This window comes from Semicossyphus pulcher, unplaced genomic scaffold (genome assembly GCF_022749685.1).
Source record: "Semicossyphus pulcher isolate SPU_LCO1_2020_fin unplaced genomic scaffold, fSemPul1.0.p SCAF_3, whole genome shotgun sequence".
NCBI classification, from domain to species: Eukaryota; Metazoa; Chordata; class Actinopteri; order Labriformes; family Labridae; genus Semicossyphus; species Semicossyphus pulcher.
The window spans coordinates 25140304-25161753 of record NW_027211704.1 but is presented as its reverse complement, the minus strand read 5'-3'; the positions used below and the strand labels follow the sequence as shown (position 1 = coordinate 25161753).

The window sequence follows — 21450 nt, the reverse complement described above, 5'->3', positions numbered from 1 at the left end:
CTTTCCTGGGTGTTCCCTGGACCATTGAAGCTAGCCGAGTATGAAATGATTCATGCTGTGCTCAGCCTATCGTGAGCCGGTGGAAATAAAGCATGCTGCTCACATGTTTATCAGTGTGTGTCTATGTCTGTGCAGATACAGTCTATGGTGTGTACTTGTTATTTGTATCCATGACAAAATGGGATTTGTCTCAGCGGAGAGCCGAAACATCCTCGTCTTTGCTAACAATCTCTCTCACGCACACATGAGCACAATGCGAACATAATGAGATTCAGTGGAAATATTCTCTTACATCAAAGAATAAGGATGAGTGGTAAATTAAATAACAACTCTCAAAGACACAGAATGAGAAGAAGAAACTGATTCTTGATGTGACACAATTTCTGCAGTCAGTAAATATACGAGCAAAATAAAAGATTTGACCCTAAATGAGCCGCAGCACTGAAGGACGGTCCAGGGCATCCACAAGTCCAGCTTGGCTTGTTTCCAACACTTTGGATCAACAAGCTGACCACCTGTGTTTCGCCTCTCCTCATTGCCACCTGCTGATATCCTTGCAAATGCTGATAAAGAAAATGGGGACAGACAGAGCCCTCCCGCCAGCTGATAAATCCAACAGATAGGAGTGTCTGAAAAAGTGTGCACCCTGCCACAATGTCCCAAAAGACAGCTAGCAAAAGTATCTGGTATTTTGTCATTCACTTGTTTATCCCTGCATTAAAGAGGTATAGATAGCTCTCTACATGCTGTTCAGGAGGAGACAAGGGAAATGTAGGATGTTAACCTGGAACAGGGGTGTGTATGCATCAGCTGTTTTTGGCCTGAAAGCCTAAAGCTGCTGTGCAGAGCTTTTGCTGTAACTCTAGGCCTGGTACATCTTAAATTACAGATGCAGTTACAGTTACAAAAAACACAGCAGCAGAGCCCCGGGAGGGTCAGACTGAGAAACAGACACACAATATGGTGCCAACATTACTCTGGTGGCTACACATTTTTCAAAACCCTCTCTTGGTACCCAATGACTAAAAATAAAGACAAATGTGACACAAATGTGCTGTTGACAACGCAGGTATTCCCAATGATGAGGGAAAAAAAGTCCCATTAAGTGTCCGTGACTGGCGCAGGTTATGTTTTGCCCTGCAGGGCTGGCAAACAACTAGATACAGCAATGCTGAGGTGAGAGAGAACACGAGGCAGACTGACAGTCAGCACAGTGGCTTAATTACTGTCTCCATCTCTCCAGTGAGCGTTATACCCTGACATTCATCCCTTCTTTTCCTGTAGGAAATCCTCTTCTACACAAGAGCAAGTCTTACTTTTTATGTACTCTGTAATCCCTGTGATAAATTATGTTTATGTTGTAATCCACGCTGAAAGGCGCCTTATGGTGTCATTTCTTGATGCTGACTTATTGAAATTACATTATATCGTGTACTAACAGTATTAATTCAATATGAAGTACAGTACTGGTGCCTTAATGCTTTGTTTGTTTTCCCTCAGTACACTCAGGTTGAAAACAAAATGAAAACCTCTGGCAGCTTTAAAACTAAGTGTTGTAATAAAGTGCACAAACCCATTTGAAATGATTCAAGATTTTAGTACAGGCTGATAATGAGAGCCTAGAGAGAGCGCAGCAGTGCGGCTTAATAAACAACTTTTGACACTCCCATTAGTTAGGCAGTAGTTTTTCACTGTAATAATCAACCAGGTGTTGTAATAAAACCTCAGAATGACCACTATCAGCTCTTTCTCCTGCTTTTAAAACATTTGTTTGCTTTACAGATAAACTTACAGAAAGAAGTTTTCTGTTAATGGTTTGTTATCTATCGGCGTTTCCACTCTAAACAACGGTCTTTGGCAACAATGTTGTGAGTGACAACAAATGCTTGGTTGTTGCTTGTTGTGTAAGCTCTATTCATGCAGACCACGTGACTGTTGAGGGCATTATGGGAGATAGAACACCTGAATTTTACTCCACCACCATGAAACTCAAACAAACTAAAATTAAACTACCACAAACCTAAATCAATGCTTTACTATACACACAGTGCATCTGTGGTGATTAATACAAAGGTTATAATGACCTTCTACTTCATTTTTAAATCTTCAGTTACTACAAATACTTAAATATCCCCGTGGACCTGACAGTTTCACTGGGAAACTGTAGAATAAAGTGTCCTTTTAAAATACACCCCAAGATGTCAATGGTTATTTATAGTAAGGGGAAAACACCTGATGCCTTTCTTCTTACACTTCCCACCTGTGTGACCTTCGCATGGCCACCAGTGACATTGTCATCCATCATGTGGTGTCTGAATGGTTTAACACTGATCTGCAGCTACATCATTGTGATTAATCTGATTCATAATTATGGGTCTGCCAAGTCTAGACTCGGACAGTGTTAGTAAAAATACGTAGCATAAAGAGTGATATCTACAGTGACATCATGGGGGACTGACACACACTGAACACAGAGCTGTGGAGCTTTTAGCTAGCGTTAAAGGTTTCCTCTTCAAACTCCAGACATACTGATGAAAATAGTACATAAATTCCTCAAGTAAACCTCGTGCTAGTTGTATTTTACTGTATTTAACAATAAGTTTATAACCTAAACCTTGTGTCTCTAGAATATAGAGGCTATCTCTTTCTAAAGGGATTTCATATTTAAAATTTGTATTGGACGACCAAGCTATAAGCTATTCAGCTCACACTTCTTTCGTTGTTTTATCAATGTAAATTAAAATGTAACGCATAGTAACAGGCCCTATTGTGCCATAAATAGCCAGAACCTGAGTTATCATTTAACAGGAACTTAATCTGACCGAAAACAGACTTCTTCTAGCTTCCTAAAAGACAAGATGAGGATACGGTGTGAAGTAGCCGATATGTCGCATCACTGTTCAGAGGAGCAGCGATGAACTCAATTGAGCTGCAGTTTTTCTAACTGAGCCGCTGTGCTCGCGCTCATTTAAGTGGAGGTGTTGCTTCGCCGGGTGTTTTAAAATGTGTTGTATTTAGATAAATGAGGTTAGCTGTTGTTTCTTACAGCAATAACAAAAACAAACGGTTATGTATAAAGACAGCAACGTGAACAGGTTGGGAAATCCAACGAGCTGTGATAATCTCCTGTGGCATCGGGAACATCTGCAAATGGAAAATTGGAAAACGTTACCGCGGAAACACGGATGTGAGGCTTACCTCGTCGGTAAAATAAGTGTCCGGTGGGTCCAGTCAAATCTTATCCGGGTATATTGTTGAATATCAGGGGTAATATGTAAAAAGAAGTGCACAAAATACACGTCGCCTGCCTGCCGCTTCCTCTGCTTCAACTAGTATTTCGATGTGACTCTGGGCGGAACTACACGCTGCGTCGCAGACACGACGAGGAGCCAATGAGAGGAGGCGGTGCACACCACAGAAAGGCGGAGTCGGCAAGAGGTCTCACTCTGCTACAAAATAATGAAAACGAGACTCTGATCATCAGGCTCGAGGGGGAAAAAAAGACACTGTCTTTACAGCAGGCAAGTTGAGTGTGTTTGAAATGGACTCGCTGGACCGGTTTTCCTCTGTAGACCATTATCCAAAAGCTGCTTAGTCTTAGGGGTAAAAGGGGCATACAGCGCATTCCTGTGAGTAAAGGTCCACTTTGAGTGAGAGGGAGGTGAGAATATATATATATATATATATATATATATATATATATATATATATATATATATATACACACACACACACACACACACACACACATACATATATCTATATATATATATATATGTATTCAATCTTTGGTAACAGCATAATCCAGAGCCCTTACATCAGGAGATGAACATGTTGGCCTGACACTCTTGTCGTGAATTATAATATGATTTTCCCTGCTCTGTCACCACATGACGCTGGCTCAAATTTTGGAGATTAACCGATTAGAATTCCCATCAAGTTTCTATTTCAATCAGATTATGTAACTGCACAAATCGGCCATCCAATAAAATCATATCACATGAAAGTATGCACGCAGTCTGTTTTTTTTCCTCAGAAAAGTCCCTCTTGTTCATATAGTTCTCCTACTAGCTCCATTGGAAAGTATGAAGCTGAATACCTTGCTCAGTGGAACCTCAGCACAAAAACAAAAGCCTTTAGCGCAGGTTCTACTAGTTCTGTAAACACTTAGTCACAAGCCCATGCCTTCATACCCCTACCCCCAATTTCAATCTGATTGTGTAAGAGCATAAATCAGCTGCAAAGGAAACATGTTACATCAAACTCTGAATGACACAGCCGTTGACTTTACTGGCAGTGTAAACGCCAGCCGGATAGATAGGATGACTAGGACAATTCTTCTTGTCAAAAACACAATGAGAAAATAGCCAAGAACATGTCCATAGTGAGTAATAACAATGAGTTTATTTATGTACCAGCAAATCTGTTTGCATTGTTTTTGACATTTCCCTGCTTCTAAGCCAGACACTTACAGTACAGAAGCATACAATATCTGAATTTGGAGAATGTTTTCAATAAACAGCACATTTTTGATTAACATATTTACAACCAAAATACTGTAAATAAACAGATGAAACAACCGAAAAAAAGAAATGTTCAAGTCTAAGTAGTATTTGTAACTTACGTACAAGAAGCTAGGTTAAGGAAAGACAAATACACATTACAGTTTTCAGCGAATCATAAGTCAAGTGCTACAGCAACAACAATGCAAAGAGTAAATTGAAGTAAGGGATACGGTACTGACATAAAAAGATTAACTGATAAAACAAGTACACTGATGAGGACTTTAAGGAAAGAAGAATTATGGTTAAGACAAAACAAAAATCACACTTGACACTGTCTGAAACTGAAAAGGAGGTGCCTTTGATTCCAGACAAAAATAACTTCACAGTGTAGTATAAAACAAACCCATGAGTAGGTCAAAAACAGAACAAAGTATTTATAGAAACTGCTTATACAGTGCTGTTACATACCGGATGTGTTCAAGTTACTGACTGTCAACACTTTAAAGTGAGAGTTTTAATGCAGTATGGCATGACAAGTGACAAAAACTGAACTTTGGGACATTTTAACGCAAAAACAGAGACCATTTGAAAACACGTTCAAAAATCTATTGCAAAGAGGCTGTGTAGGTTCAGGAACTCGATTGCAATTTTGATTATAAAGCTTCTGCATGTAAAGCACTGTGTACTGAGAGAGACAGGGCAACCTTAAGCAGTAGCTTCATACAAAAGGCATTCAAAAGGTAAAAGTTGCATGGGAACCATAGAAGTGTAATCTGGTCCTAAGGATTTTCTCCTGCATTTACGAGGTTACTTTTTGTGTTTAATCCTGATTTAAGATGCCGACTTTCCATAAATGTTCATATAAATATTCGTATATGACACTGTCTGGCTGTAGCATTGGATTCCATCACACACAACCTTTAAAAAGGAGAAACAGCAGCAGATGTCAGGTCAGAGGGAACGTGCTGAACAATCCGAGTCTTGCACTTGCATTAATATTGTTATCTTTGCAGCCAGAGCCCACTGAGCTTCCCCAGCTGCACTCTTTCTGCATGCTGCATAGGATCTGAAGCTGCTTCTGCTTTCTGGCGCCCTCATGTGGAGCTGTACAGAGCAATCTGCTGCACCTTGCCCAGCTGTGTCAGCAGCCGTTTCATGCGGTGTTTGAGCTGAGGCAGACGAGCCAGGGGTTCAGGAGGCTCCAGCTCCCCTGTGTAGTCCAGCCAGCTCTCCAGCACTGAGGAGGACAATCAGAAGGAGAACCAGATGTGAGGATATGGGAAAACATGACAAGTTTATTTTACCCCAAAGTCTCTAGGCTGTTGTGTAGTTTAATGCATCATTAAAAAGCAAATGTGTTTACATTTAGTGCTCAACACCGAGTGACACTTTGCTTGCACATAGAAGGTCTGTGCTTGACCAACCAGCTGGTATATTAATCAGCAATAACAATATGCCAAGCCTCATTAAAGCATTTTCTCTACTTTAAGTGTAATGTAGAAATCAATATCTTTGCACTCTGTTGTATTTCCTACCTTACCTCTGAAGGAAGTAAAACATGGCTGCAAAGTTAGACTCAGCAAAGGCTAACATGCTCCATAGCAATAATAGTACATCTTCAAAGTCAAATTATTACCCGGTCTCACCAATGCATTGTGGTCTCACCTTTTTAATGATTTTACAGAATCCCGAGTTGGATAGACACTTTATACAATGCTACTAACATGTAACAGTTGACTGCTAACATAAGCTAACTTTATAAACTAAGGGACCACTGATATAGGCAGTTGTCATCTTAACATTTTTAAACTTATGATCATTTTGCGCAAGAAATCTTACAGTTTCTGAGTCAATGCCCCCACAGGTCTTACCGTCGAGCTCCCTCTCAATGAAGTCCATCCTGTGTGAGACCTCGTCCTGGACTGCATCAATGTGATCCAGCAAGTTGATCTGCCTCTGCTGATGCTGCTTGCTGTTATCTACAGCCTCTCCAGCATCTCTTCCACCCTCTTCCCTCGTCTCAGCCTGGGACCAAGAGCCTCCCATCGAGGCCTAGAGACGTTGAGTTAAAATTGTTAGACAAGATTTTCATTCCAATATGACCTCATTTTACAAAAGCTTTTAGACAAATTGATGCAAAATTCTGATGCACACAGGTTAAACAACCAACATGTTAAAACCTTTTAACCCTTGAGCAGCTAAGATGTAATGTTGCTTTGACACCTTCTAGATTTTCTGTTGACAACTCCATAATCAAAACTGTGTAATGCAAGTCTCAAGGAACATTTTAAATGTAATAAATTCCCTAAAAAATGTGATCCCTGTTCTACTTAAAGCAGGAAACAAGTAAAACGTTAGGCTTTGTAAAACTGAGTAAGTCCATTCAGCTGTTTTAATCACTTTAAATACAGAATCGTGAATAGTTTAAGATCAGTTCTGCAACTGGTGCCGTATTTTGCAACCAACTGCAACATTAAGGCGTTCTGACAATCCTCATCGAGGCCATTTCTTCATTCTTTATGGCAACTGTCCATGAGATCATCATTACTGTAGTATTCTAATACCATTTGACTGACCAAACTGACAATTTTACTATTGATCATTCAGGGCTCAACGTTGTGTTAAGTTTTGTGTTTGTCTTAAATGAGACACTACAGAACTTGAATGCTAAGTGTTATTAGGTAATTTGTTGACCCTCAATTCATGGTATAGAAAATACCCTTAGTGTAGCTGTTGTCATGTTCACAGATCCCTCAACAGTTACTCCAGCAAGTCACTGGTTACTTGTTCATCCACACTCAGAAATTCAAGCTACTTTAAAACAAAAACAAAATTCAATATGTAATCATTTTGCTTATGGCTTCGCTATTTAAGGCCAAGGCTTAGAATGGATCGCTATTTCTCAAAATGTTTGCCAATGGCATCCTGACCATCACTGCTGTCTAGTTCCTTGAATTAGTTACCCTACATCAATCCTGTTTTCATTTCCAGGAGCGTACTTTCATTATTTTTAATGTTAATGATAAAACTTGATTTTACAAAGGAGAAAACACATTCCTATTGGTAGTGTTAACACTGACTTGACTGCACCAACATGAAAACTCTGGCTGTACTTTATAAACATCTACCTCTGTTATGGAATAAAGCCTCACCTTGTTACTGGTGCCTGTTGACTTGGGCTTGTCTGTCTCCAGCAGGCTTCCGTAGCGCTGCTCACGCTCCAACAGTTCCTCAGTGCTTCTCATGCTGTCCTCCAGCTCTGAGCCCTGTCGGGTCTCAACGACCAGCCTCTGCTCCACCGCTGGGTAATACGCCCGCGGTTTCTGGTAGCAATGTTCACTGGTAATGTAAGAGTCCTGGAAGGATGGGAAGGGGGAGGAAGAGCAGGACGAAGAGGAGGTGGCTGCAGTAGCAGCCCGACTCAATTTTTCCAGAGCATTGGACATTAAAATTTCGCCTCGGCTCATGTCCTCATCGGGAGTCACAGGAGACGGAGCTGCGTCACTGCCACGACACGAATCAGAGCTGATTCGTGACCTCTCCAAGTGCTTCCAGGGCTGCCGCCACAGCTGCAAGTCAGGGTGAGTATTGTTCCTGAAAGGCATGATAGAACAGCTGTGTTGGTTCTGTTAAAATGCCCCAGGACAACAATCATTTCTCAGATGATCCATTTTTCATTTAACTTCAGTAGCTGACAGAAAAACACCCCCAAGTCTCTTCATGCAGTTCTATTGTACTCACTGTAGGACGCTCATCTTGAGCTGCAGTCCATTGAGGATCTCTACCACATGGTGCACATCTCCCAGCAGCTGGTGGGTGGTGGTGATCTTCTTGGCATTTTGGTGGGAGTAGTTCTCTTCCAGGAAAGAGAGGCCATACATGTGACCATTGCTCAACCACTCACGATCATACCAGTAGCGCAGACTCTGCCTCTGACCTGGGAATGATGAACAATTTGCAATTAAATGTTACCAATTGAAATAACCTGTTGAGATATGCTTTACAAAAAGGATCTGCAAGTCAAAAGCTTGGACTAAGTGAATTATAGATGGCACTTCTTAGGAGCTGGAGAATCTATATGCAAAAACAATGCACACACGCGCACACACCAAGCTGCAGTAAAACACAAATGCAAAGCAGCTATAGCTTGGTGCACGCTATGTGTTTCTTGCTTGGTCATGCAGCGTAACAGTGTTAGTGCGGATTTGGAAAACAGTATTATTTCCTTTCCTATTTATAAGCCTGTATTTTTAAGGTCTATGTTCCTGCAAATCCTGGATATGCTCAGCAGTATTCAGGCCAGGGTACAATTGTTACAGCTAATTTTTGGTTTTAATTTTTTCTTATAATAAGGCAATAGACAATATGTAAACATTCAGCAGTTCCTCTATTTAATGCTATTGAGGGAGTCAAATTAATAGGAGTTTATCTGAATTATAATTTCTGACTCTCCTCCTCCAATTCTGTCTCTTGCTTTCTATAACTGGAAGCATACCCTGGGCCCAGCTTACCACAGGCGTCAATGGCGGGGCAACTATAGGATACCGCATGTAAACGTTTTTTTAAGTAGTATCAGTAAACTATAAGGGGGTAGTGTTGTTTTTCCTCACCTGGTGGGTCTCTGCAAATATAGCAGGTGTATCTGTCTGGAACGTTGTCTTCTAGCAGGCCCATGCAGGTGCCATGTTGCCAGCACAAACAGTCTTCACACTGAGGAAAGGATGTTATAAGATTTTAAAAAAAGCTTACACTACTTTAAAAATAGCTGAGCTATAAGTAGTGTTTAAAACCAGCTCACCTGAATCATGAAGTCATTCTCTTCTTCCACCTCGCAGATACAACGCACGATCTCTTGGTCACTCGTGTCCACAGCACCAGAGTCAACACTCAGGGGAGGTGTGGTGACGTCTAAATCCACCCCGAAGTCGTCATCGCTCCAGCCACAGCTGTCAGTAGACCAGTCGCTGATGCTATCCTCATCTAGTGTAACAGGGATGTATCAAACTATTGTCTTATTATTGGAATAACAGACATTGTCAGGATTAGTTTGGAGTTGATTAAATTCAAGCTCATTATTTATTAATATAATCTCTTAACTCTACAAAATGTGTTGCACTACGGGAGCTTTAATGAATTTTAGTGAGTATATGATGAAGCAAGCCATATAAGCAAAGAACAGAACAGGATTCAATCAACCAAGCGTTAAAAATTGCTCTTTTCTGTGACAGCACCCAGTCCAATAATGTGCAGGTCATGATGTGTTTGAGCAATATTGTTTGAGCACAATTATCAGAGGTCTGTCCTACAAAGCAAGTTCAACTTACCAAGGATGTTTTATTGTTTTCTGGCTTCACTAAACCAACAATCGTCAGAGCGCTAAGCAGTACAAGACACTGGTTATGAACTCCATTAGTCGACCCAGGGTTTCCTGATCTAACCACGAACATGTTCACATAAAAGGGTTACAGACTCCATCAGAACGTTTAAAGTTTTTTTAAATGAATTTGAATGAATTTCCCTTTGGGGATCAATAAAGTTGTTGTTATTGTTATTGTTAATGTTATCAAAAGACTAAAAGGCTACAAGAAACGGGGGTGGGCATGGATATTTGAATATTCTTTTATTCTAAATGACGTGGGTATACGGCTATACATGCAGCTTATGGATTTTTTTTGCCTAATGATTATTCAATATTTTTCATTAGCTACATCAATCACATATTCATTATTTACATCCCCAGAGATGCCGTCAGGATTGGATCTTATGTTAATCAGTTCTGTGTGCTGACCATCAAAGAAAGGTCGGCTGTATATGTCCATTTACTTTTTGTTGCTGCTGGATCACATGGTTGTATTCTCTAGTGCGTACGTAATGGACACAGGCCAGTGTATTAATGTCTTTGGGCACGATTGTCAGTGACACAGGTTGTTTGAGGATTATAATAAATGTACCTCTTAGTTCTGTGTGTGTTTCTGCGTGTATTAGAGAAAGTGTGCATCATCATGAGCACGCACGGTGGAAAGCTTGGTGTTGGTCTCTGGCTTATTTTGGCCCGTGTGGGGCTCGAGCAGAAATCTCCCTGAGGTGAAGCAGGTGTGTGTGGAGGCAGCGGTGAGCGTGTCCTCGTCTTCTGGCATCACCAGATCGGCACCAAACCGAAAGCAGTATCGTGATGTGAAAAGACCTGGGAAACTAATTATGAGAGGGGCCCCGCGGAGCGTGGGCTCTGGGGAGGCCACAACCTCTGCCCCTACAATGGGTCTGCTACAGGCTACAGGAGTGTGCAACACTTTATTTTTTGTGGTGAGGTAAAACGGACATCAGATTTTTTTTTTTTTATTGAATATTCGAATATTGCCTTCAAATGCCCATCCCTACAAGAAACAACACCTGACAAATGCCAGAAAGAAAGCTGTCAAAAGAAATTTACCAACCATGTGAATCCTCATGTTAATAAACTCATAACATTATTTACCCATCATTAGGGCAGGATTATGTGTGTAATGATGTGTTGTTAAAATGTAATCTTAAGGCAGGTAAAAGCCTTCGTCTTTAAGTCGCAACCCCAGCTGTTTCAAATGGACAGGTTAATAACATAACTTGTATTTCTTTAAAGTACACATAAAGGATGTATTGTTTTAATCAGTCCTTGTTTAAAGATGATCTATATCTCTCATTAAAAATTGTCAGAGAAAACCAAAAGGGCTGCAGGTCTTCAAACACTCTTGCAGCCCTAACAGACTTTAATATCCGCGCAGCATGTTCAAAAGGATGTTCTACAAATGGTGATGCCATTTTCCAAGACAATGCATTGGTCAGTGGGCGGTGCTTTTTTACAAATTGATCTGTTATCTCAAACATAAATAGCACTTGAGCAGGTGATGCTAGAGCATAAGCTATCAATGCAATGAACCCCAGGAAGAAGGGAACCACCTTCATAACCCTGCCCACCTGAAGTTATCTCGCTTGGTAGTACAGAACTCGGGTGTTATGCAGCCCAAACTAAACAAACAGCATGATGAATTGAATCCAGAAACAATAGAAAAATGGAGGGGAGAGGAAGCCATGAATAGTCACACACAAAAGCTAGTTCACACACACACGCACACACATCGTCACAGAGATACCCACCATCCACATGTATCTGCTCTGAGTAGCTGAATCCGGGCCTGCTGGGGTAGGCCTCAGGCTTGTGATTGTGTGAGGGGGGGGATTTGAATGGCAAATTCAATTTGGACGGAAGACCCAATACTGAGATGTCAATATTCTCCTCACTACCTGTGTAGTCTGTTAATACAGGGAAGGGGGGGAAGCAGACGTAGAACAAAATGTCAACTTTGAAAAAATGCTAAACAAACGCCCATCAGGAGGTGACAAACTGTGGCACAACGAAAATGGACAAATAATAGACTTAAAACAGGAAGGGACAATCTATTCTATTAAATCCATACAAGGCCGTGTTTCAGGCCTTTTATAGTTATCAAAGTGGAAGGTCACCTATACATTTGTGTGCATGCCAAACATACTAGACATGTAAATGACAAGTAGAAATAAGAGAAAAGTGTTGGATTAGTGTTTGGATATATCAATATCAGTGCTACAATTAAACCTAGCTCTATGTCACCAGCTCTGTCTGATTTGTCCTACATGAAAGCAAATGTAAGCTACGATGTACCAGAGATGAGTTGGAGCTTTTTGATTGGCATAATGGAGTGACAGAGGCCAGCGACAGATGTGACACTTCTCCCACACACAAAGGCTCAGCCACCACACCAAGAGGAGTGAATGGAGCACTTAATGCTTTGCAGGCTATTCGTTTTCACAATGTAACAGTGAGTGCACATGCAGAGCAGCAGATATGCGAGGTGGCCTGATGCCAGGGACCCCTTCTTACCAGACTTGGCCTTCTTTTTCTTCTTCTTCTTCTTGAGTTTAATGCGGAGGAAGTCCTTCTGTTTCGGTTTTTCCTTCAGTTTGTCTTTTAATGACCCTGGGGTTAAGTAGCAAGAGTTAAACCTTGTCTGTGCCAAGCAAACATAATACTTTTAAAAGGGCACGGTCAACACGGCCACTATGTAACCTAATGAATGATGTCATCCTCACACCTAATATACACCACCTTCTTACAGCCTGATACTTACCAATGTCAAAGCCACTCCTGTCCGAGTCCTTGTCGTGCTGCAGGCATCCATTCCTGTCCAGCTGGTTCTCCTTGCTCTTCTCCCTCAGCAGTGCCCTCTGCTGATGGCCCTGAGTGCTGACCAAAGGCGGGGCTGATGTGCGTCTGCCAGCAGCCTTCACCTCACCACGGGGAGCTGCAGCAGTTCCAACAGAGTCTAAAAATATTCAAAGAAAAGGGCAAATATAAGCCCAAAGCCATAATATTTAAGCAAGGCTGGAAGTGCAAATTTTACATTGCAGCCTTGTTTTACAAATGTTTGATAGGTAATTAAAGCGTTTCATGATTAACAGTCCTGATTTTGTTGTTGCATAACATGTATTTGGTTTGAGAATTGTAGAAGCAGCAGCTGATCAGGTTTCTAATACAACTCTCTTCCTGTAACGTCAATTGGGATAGAAGACAAACGAGAGGAACTCACGCATAGAAGCAGAGATGGTGCGCCTTCTCTTCGGCCCGTCCATACCGGTCCCGGTAACCTGTTTGTCAGAGGCCCTGGTCTGGACGCTCCTGGTGGGGCTACGCTCCCCCTCTGGAGGCTGCTCCTCACCGTGATAGTATTTCATGTGGTAGTGCAGCAGCTTGGCCTTACGGAATGACTTTGGGCAGCCAGGAGCGCTGCACTTAAACGGGTTGTGGTCAAGGTTGATGGACAGGACGGGGGGAGGTTGGTTTTTGATCACTCTGTACACTAAAACAAGGAAGAACATAAATGACTGGTGAAAAGGAAGTACATCTAAGAAAACAAGGGATGACTGTATTCGTTAAATTAATGAATTCAATTGTGCTCACGTGGTTCTCTGCTGAATCTGTTGGGGTTGTGGAAACCCTGTTTCCTTACCGCTGTCAAAGACAGAAGAAAGACATTCATCTCTTTTCACAAGTCTTCAAAGTATACTCAGATGCTATATGATATTGACTGCACTTTATCAGTCATTTTCACAATAATGCAGATTCCATGGAAGTCAAATTAAAGTCATTAACACTTACGTTTCACAGGTTGGGGAGGCGGCACATCTGCTGCAGGCTGTGAGCTTTCTGATTGGACGTTTGGCTTCTGCTCCACATCTCCATTGGATTCTGTGGTTGTCATAGTGACAGACACCTGCTCGGACTGTGCTGACAACTGAGTATTCAACTCTGTGTATGGCTTTGGCGATTCTGTATATGGCTTTGTTCCACTCCCTTGTGTTTCCACCTCCTCCGTCTTTACCTCTCCATTTACGGGGCACCTTTCCAGGTTCTGCTCACCATCTTCTTCGGCCTTTACGCCATTTGTGAGTCCTGCCCCCTTTTGTGGATCCCTGGGCTTGTTCTGGTCTTCTTGCTCTGACATTTCTCCTTCCTGTTTAATAGTGGTTGCAGGCTCTACCTCACCATTTGTCTTCTTGTTCCTGTCATTAACCACCCCTTCTTCCCGCTCCTCATCCTCACTGTTGCTCTCCTCCTCCTGGTCGGAGGTGCTGCGTCTGGCTCGCTTGTTCTTGGGACCTCCATTCTCCTGAGGCCTCCTCTCTCTGCGGTTGGGGGCCCTCCTGACCATGTTCCTTTCAGTGGACCGAGATTTTCCTCCACCTCTCTGTTTTTCAGTCGCACAAAGAAATCGTTTAGGAAACAAGCAAAGAAAATAGTGCTCAAGATGTGATTGATGGAGAATTAAGAATACATAGACATTGCCACGGAGTATCAATACAAGCTAAGTAAAAAAACTTACCTCTTTAATAAAAGGCTTCACGTGTATCCCCTTTACTGTCTGGATAACACCATCATAGAACTTCACAGTGTAAGATGCTGAGGGGAATAAATGAGAACTTCAAAACCAATAAATATGCTTAATTTACATGAACATGACAATGAGAATGCTGCCAAAGCATTATTTTATAATGACATTAATTGAATAAAACTATGTTTAGAGGGGCATTAAGATAGAGGAAAGCAGGTTACTTCAGGTAAGATTAAGAGTGTGTACAAGTACAGCCACCAATTACAATCCATTTTGGATCCATTGTTCTTGTAGATATTGCCCATTTAGAGTTTTGTTCTTGTGCATCAAAACAATCTATCCAGTTTCTCTTTGCTGAAAAAGCCATTTTGCTCTTATTGAATGCCAGCAAATACAATTTCCTTCTTGAAAAAAAAGCAAAAGTTTACATTACAGACTTTGCATTTCCACCAGTTAACAGATTGAACCTTTGAATTAATATGAATCTATAAATTCAAACAATCTTAAATAGCTCTACTCAAAACTTGAACTGTACAAATACAACACTTCATAGCAAATTGAAACCCACCATCTTTATTGACAGAAATTACTTTAGCAGGGTAGAAACGGCAGTCTGACCAGCTGGCGAGGACCTTGTCATTCACGTGAAAGCCCTAGAGAAAGGATGGAGACATTTGGGCTAAGAAATAAAGTAGCAACATTATCCAAATCTCAAGTGATGCCAAGATGTTAAATGCTAACAAAGCTGTTGTAATGTCTGTATTAAAATGTTATACCGTAAAATTTGGTGTATAAGACGCACTTTTAATACATTTTTTTAATCTACAAGGTGGGCTGCGTCCTATATACCGCTACGACCAATATACCAGTGTGAAATACAGAGAGGTATTTTATTGCGTTACGGTATTTTACCCAGACGATTGTGCTAAAATCTAGCAAAAGCTTTGTCATGGACATGCGCCGTCATGACTGCCAGTGCAGCCGCCACCCTCACAACTATCAATTTTGCGGTAGGCTGAACTCAACTACACCACTGGTAGCAAGCAGGATTGCAAACTCGACATGGTGAAAACAGATGGCAGGATATAATTTGTGTGTTTTGAATGTGTTTCAAATGAAAATAAATAGAAATAGTGTTGACATAACTTGTACATACTACTATACGTACTATATAAAACCTTTTTTCCCTCTCGGATACCCCCCAAAAGCAGACTGTGCGTTATATTCGGGTGCAATTCCGGATTTTACGGTACTTCAAAAGTTTCCATCCTAGTAAAGATATCAGATAGTAATTTAACTTCAGCAAATGTAAAACGCCATTATAAGGTTTGAGCTTTTGTCATTTTTAGAAAGACAGATATGGAATCTTTCTATCCTTAATACACTGAGGACCACAAGATAACCCAGAAGAGTGGCAGAAATCCCAGTGCATCTGTGCAACAGCTTACAGGTAGAGGAGCGTCGTCCTGCAGGCCCTGCCTCCTCAGCTGAACCCTCTCCACGGGCCTCAGGTAGGGACTTGTCCAGTCAAACCACTCGTCGTAACGGTGGCTCCACTGGCGGTAATGGATAAGTACTTTTTCACCTTCAAAGTCAACCTTCTCTATGTTGGCAGCATACCTACATGACAAAGAAAATAACAATATTTATGTTCTGGGATTTAGAGGTTTGAGTTCCTTATCATTTATCTGAAACATAAACAGATGTTGGCAAGTGACTGGAAATGAATCCTGACAATGTCAAAACTTAAAGAAACACGATGAATCATGAGACGTTGATCTTCTTGAAAGGATAGTTAGCTGGGGGCATTGCTGGGTTTTTAGTGTGATGGGATGACTTCTCAATTACAAATTAAGTACAACATTAAAATAAAACCTCATGTAACAATTTGTAACCTTTTAGGAGGTGAGCTTGATATCATACAAAACTCTCTACTTGTCCTTTCAAACAAGCTGCTTACACTGTTAATGCCCTTCATTATCAATCCAGGTCAAAGTCTGCTTGAGAGCACACACCCATCACCAGCTGTTGTTCACTTGCAAAGGAGCAAAGAAGCAATGAAAGGTAGAGTGGCTTTCTTGACTCTTTTCTTAATCCTTAGCTTGATAGACATAGAGAAGAGCTAACCCAGGTCCAGAAAGGAGAGAACAGGAATTTATGGGAGTGAAGGAAGTGAATGGTCAGAGGGATGGAGAGGAATGAGAGAGGCCGTGACTCACCAGTTTTTGAGGCTGTCTCTGGCCTCAAGCTGTGCTCCAACCTCAAATGAAATCCCTCTTCTGGAAGGGGGCGTCTTACTCATACTGCCCACATCAAGGCTTACTTCCTGTACAAATGCACACACACACAAATCTATCACTAACATTTGCAATCAAAAGTACAGCCATATGACCTTGTGTACAATACTGAGAAACAGAGATTGTCCAAGAATGACAATAGACCATGTGATTATCATGGTCTTTGCGCACAATCATGCAGTCGGCCTCGTCTCCCTCAAGTCATCACAAACGGATTACACAGTATAATACAGTGCAGCAAAGTGTAAAGCAAGGAAAACTATTATGGTCTACCGTGCCCCCTTTAATGCAGGTGAAATGTTTAACCAATACCACGAGTTCAGTGATCACTAGCTGAGACAGTAGGGTTGTCTAGGAATGACCTCACACTTTATTTTCTCATCATGGGGGGGTTTAAGGGTCGTTTTTTAGAAAACGAGCAATATTAAATGTCAGTGTTGGTTTTTATTCCCTATCACACAGGGTACAAAAGCAGAAGAAAGGAAAATGACTAAGACAGCGTGCCCATAGCTTTCATTTCCTGCTTTAAGCCCCCACCAGCGGAGTAGAAAATTATGCAATCATGCACCAAGCTTGTACTGATTTACACAGTAAATGTTGCTTAAATTGGATCATTTTCGATGCAGCCCCATCGAATACAGGCCCGTAGTTTATTGATGATGTATAGCCCTTAGCTGTAGGGCTTAGTGGAGGATGATCATCTTTGTGCCTTGCATAGAAAATTTCACCACCCATCCGCTAACAGCGCCTCTATAGTCAAGCGTACGGAATCGAAAGGACGGATAGAGATATCCGCGCCCGCTATTACAAGCTTAAACATAGCATCATATATCAGAACAGCTTACTTTTGTCCAGGTTATAGCTGACTCGGTTCCCCATAGCGGAGACGATCTGGAGTAGTAGCGTTGCAGTGCAACCTACAAACCGGATATCTCTACACCGCTCGGCCCACGTGTTTTCTTGTCAGCCGATCACACGTATAGACACAATAGGAGACAATGGCACAGACCCCTCTGAATATCTATCCTTTGCAGGCAAACACCTAACACGAGATCAAAAAGCGAACGATATCCTATACAGCTAAATGCAAGCTTTAAAAAGAAATTAAGTATTTAATTGTCTACACAGAAAGGACAGCCGACGGTGACACAGACAGGGCGCAGACCGAGAGTTGGCGATACTTACATCAGAAGTCAAGAAACGAATAGTCATTATCGCAATAGATGTGATGTTTCACGAAACATATTTTCCAATCATTAATGTAATTATATATAATATATGAATTGTAATATTAATTATATTATTACAAAAACAACACCCAGCGCTCATTTGTTTCAAGCACACATTCCGTAAAGAAATAACATCGATAACACGTCGTCTTATTTTCATCATTCAAAACAAGTTACATGACTAAACACTTTATTGTCCGGTGTTTTATAACCAGTGTGCGTAGCGCGAGAGAAACCATCAACTACGTCAGCGCATTAGGCAAAAATGACTGGTTGGAAGAACCTGGTATGGGTGGGATTCTCGCATTTGATTGGCCACCCAGCTGTCAGTCACAATGCCATTCAGGGCCTCTCGAGCTGGGCCTACTTTGTATAGTTTTCCTGCTGCGAAAGAGCGGCGTGGAAATGCAAGACATTAAACTTCTCCAGCGGACGAAGAACAGAGCCATTTTAACACACCCAGTGGAAAAGCCTACGACAAACAAATAAGACGCCGGAAATATAATAAAGAGAATAACGAAATCAAGAGACATGAAATTTTATTACCCAATTCGTGACGTTTGTTTTGAACTCAAAAAGCCGACATGCGGCACCATGCCATCTACGCTGTTGATACATCTACCAAACAGACCGCATTCACGATGTTAATTTGGATTATAAACTCTGAAGCGAGAGGGGAGAAAACTTCCTACCTGTTTTCCGGTCACTATTGGTCCGGTTTTGTGAAAAATGTGCAGTGTAATCCCTTTAAATTGTAGGTACCGCCGCCTCCGCCTGTCTGGTCCAGATCACGCAGTTGAATTTCTCCCAGTTGCATTCTCCACCGGCGCGGGCAGTGTGGCGCGCCACTGCGCATGCGCCGACGTCTACAAGTAATTATTATTTACCAGCTTAAAATTGCTGAATAAATTGTTTGCTTTTATGTCATGTTTAAGTATTTGCATAAACACGTCACCGTATATATACCTAAGCAATTTCATCATATTTCCAATGAAGTTATTAAACAACACTTTAAACACACAAACTAATATTTGGGTCGGTCACATTCATCAGAAGGAGGCCAACATTATAACGTATTACTGTTTTACCTGAATCCAGTAAATGTGGGAAGGCCCTTAGCAAATTACAAGTCATAGTTTTCACCTTTCTACAGATAACTGGGCATAGGCTATAGCTCCACCCTCTGTTCATCCAAAACAACTACTGTTTGTTTACAGGAGTGGATGTTTACCAAGCTGAACTCAGTACACTGGTTGTGGCTTTCAGTTTGTCCACCATTTCAGAATATCTATCTATCTATCTATCTATCTATCTATCTATCTAGTCAAACAAATAGACTTAATTTCTTTTTTTTCTTTTTTTTAATGGGAGAAGAAGAAGAAGAAAAAGCTATACTTTATTTATCCCAGAGGGGAAATTCAATGTTTTCACTCTGTTTTTACAAACATGCTACAAAAACATAGGCTCAAAATACACACATGCACAAACAGGCCTCAATGGAAATGCACTAATGGAGAGATGTCAGACTGAGAGGGCTGCACTTGGACATGCGCCCTGAGCAGTGGGGAATTCGGTGCCTTGCTCAAGGACACCTCGACGGAGCCCAGGAAAGGAGCTTGCACCTCTCCAGCTACCAGCTACCAGGACTTGAACTTGCCACCCTCCTGTTCCCAATCCAAGATCCCACAGACTGCTACAGTCTACCCCCAGCTGGCTGCAATTAATATATTTGAGTATAAAGTTAATTTAAGCCGGAAAATAAGAAATGATGCACCTTGTGAATACACAGTAGGCTACAATAAAGAAAAAGTACTTCACACTCTAAGTCTTTATAACACTACAGTGGTTTTCCAAACAAATGTTCATATTTCAAGTTGCTGTTTTGGTTTATGGCTGACAGTTTTGAAGTAAGGATGTCTGAAAATACCACCTGCCATTTCCATGTCTTCTTTCACTGGACGTGCTTTTTGAAAAAAGCTGTCATTTGTTTGTTTTTCCTCATGTCTCTGTTTTCTGTAACTTCCGCGCATGCTAAGGTCAGAGGTCCTCTAACTCTGCTGTCATGGTTACAGTACCCGGCCAGTGTTTCACCAGTGGCAGACAGGTATGTGATTGCTACAAAGTGACAGATGCTCAGGTGGCAGGTTTGTGCAGTGATGCGCATAAAAGTTGAGAAAGAGCTTTGTTTGTCAACCCTTTCACCTGCTCAGTTCCAAAGGTGTTAGACTTTAATTACCAATTACCAAATACACTAAAAATCCTTCTGCATGTTGTGTGTCTAATGCTGACATGAGATCACTCTTTAGCTATGCCAAAAGACAGAGACAAATGTACCCTTACAAATTGCAAGCGTACTCTTTTTGAGGCCTGATGGATTGAGAAATGCAAACTGCAAAAGAGATTCTTAGATATTCACTCAAAACAACACAGTTATATTAGGTTTATAAATCTTGAGCAATCTATTTAAGACTACATTTGTTTATCTATTTTGATATATTTAGGATTTTTTTAACTTCAGAATCAGAATCAAGTTTATTGCCAAGTAGGTTTACTCACACACACAAGAAATTTGACTTGGTGTTTGGTGCAGATCAATAAACACAGAAGTGGAATAAAAATAAGTAAAAAGGTATTTTATAGTCATACTCTTACAGTCACTGAACCTAAGTGGAATAAGATTTTTTTAAAAAGATCAGTTAATGCACTATATAGTATACTACCTATTAATTTGTAATAGGTTCTATGCACAGTTTAGTGGGTAAAAAGGCCTTTCAATCCAATCAAAATGAAACCACCCCATTCATTCAGGCCATAAAAGGACTTCAGTTTTAACTGAGATACATTCTTGGATGGTTTTCAAGTTTTTTCTATAAGCTCACTAATCTATCCATCATTTATTTATTATTTGAAGTGAACCTGTGATTTACACCTAAATTGAACAGTTGCCACCCTTTTAGGATCTAAGTGAAAAAATGTATCATTGTTTTAGGGATGTTGTCAGTAATAAACCCTTTAAACTATGCACATAACAATTAAATATACAAAAATCAGTCAATGTAGCCAAATAAATAATAAAATGGAGGTGTAAAACGTTGAGCTAAGTAAACAAATATTTTTTTAATCCTTAGATTATAATTTAATTTTCATGTGACAACATTTTTGACCAAAGTCCTCATGATGATCGATCAATCAAACCAATGTTCTGAGGTAACATTTAGATCCCTTAACTCATTATTGTCACATGATGACCTCACTTATTTTAATTGGTGTAAAAATATAGATATTCAGCTGTTCCCTGCCTTCTATGTCTATTGATCACATTTAGGTTTATTTACATTATATTGTTAAATAGATGCACAAGGTGCCTTTTTTTCATAATTGGATACTGATTTTGTCAACTTATTAAAAAGTATTGTGATACAGACTAAATTATTTTTAAGAGGCAAAATAAATATTCTCCAATGATAATAAGCATGCTGTCGCAGCTTCCTGCCTGGGGTCATTGTGACATGTTGTC

The 21450-nt window shown here is 40.8% G+C and overlaps 2 protein-coding genes across 5 annotated transcripts in view; both read right to left on the bottom strand.

The window, feature by feature from the left end:
• ndrg3a (ndrg family member 3a) overlaps positions 1-3337 on the bottom strand; it is a 34851-nt gene extending 31514 nt beyond the window's left edge. For both annotated transcript variants that reach the window (XM_069677672.1, XM_069677673.1), the window contains exon 1: positions 3199-3337. The gene's annotated coding sequence lies outside the window, so the exon portion shown is untranslated. The remainder of the gene's footprint in view (positions 1-3198) is intronic.
• A 1047-nt stretch (positions 3338-4384) lies between these two features.
• On the bottom strand, positions 4385-18744 carry phf20a (PHD finger protein 20, a). 3 transcript variants are annotated; one of them, XM_069678576.1, is made up of 17 exons: positions 18626-18744; positions 16627-16733; positions 15856-16027; positions 14976-15060; positions 14399-14475; positions 13675-14263; positions 13477-13527; positions 13106-13375; positions 12647-12841; positions 12400-12495; positions 11637-11792; positions 9304-9485; positions 9116-9215; positions 8247-8442; positions 7658-8099; positions 6377-6557; positions 4385-5742 (listed from the first exon to the last, which is right to left on the bottom strand). In XM_069678576.1, the coding sequence occupies exons 2-17, from the start codon at positions 16707-16709 to the stop codon at positions 5600-5602; spliced, it is 3018 nt and encodes a 1005-aa protein (XP_069534677.1). In that variant the 5' UTR covers positions 16710-16733; positions 18626-18744; the 3' UTR covers positions 4385-5599. The 3 variants fall into 3 exon arrangements, with proteins under 3 accessions (XP_069534677.1, XP_069534679.1, XP_069534680.1); XM_069678578.1 differs by lacking the exon at positions 18626-18744 and adding an exon at positions 17550-17609; XM_069678579.1 differs by lacking the exon at positions 11637-11792.
• Between the last annotated feature and the right edge of the window lie 2706 nt (positions 18745-21450).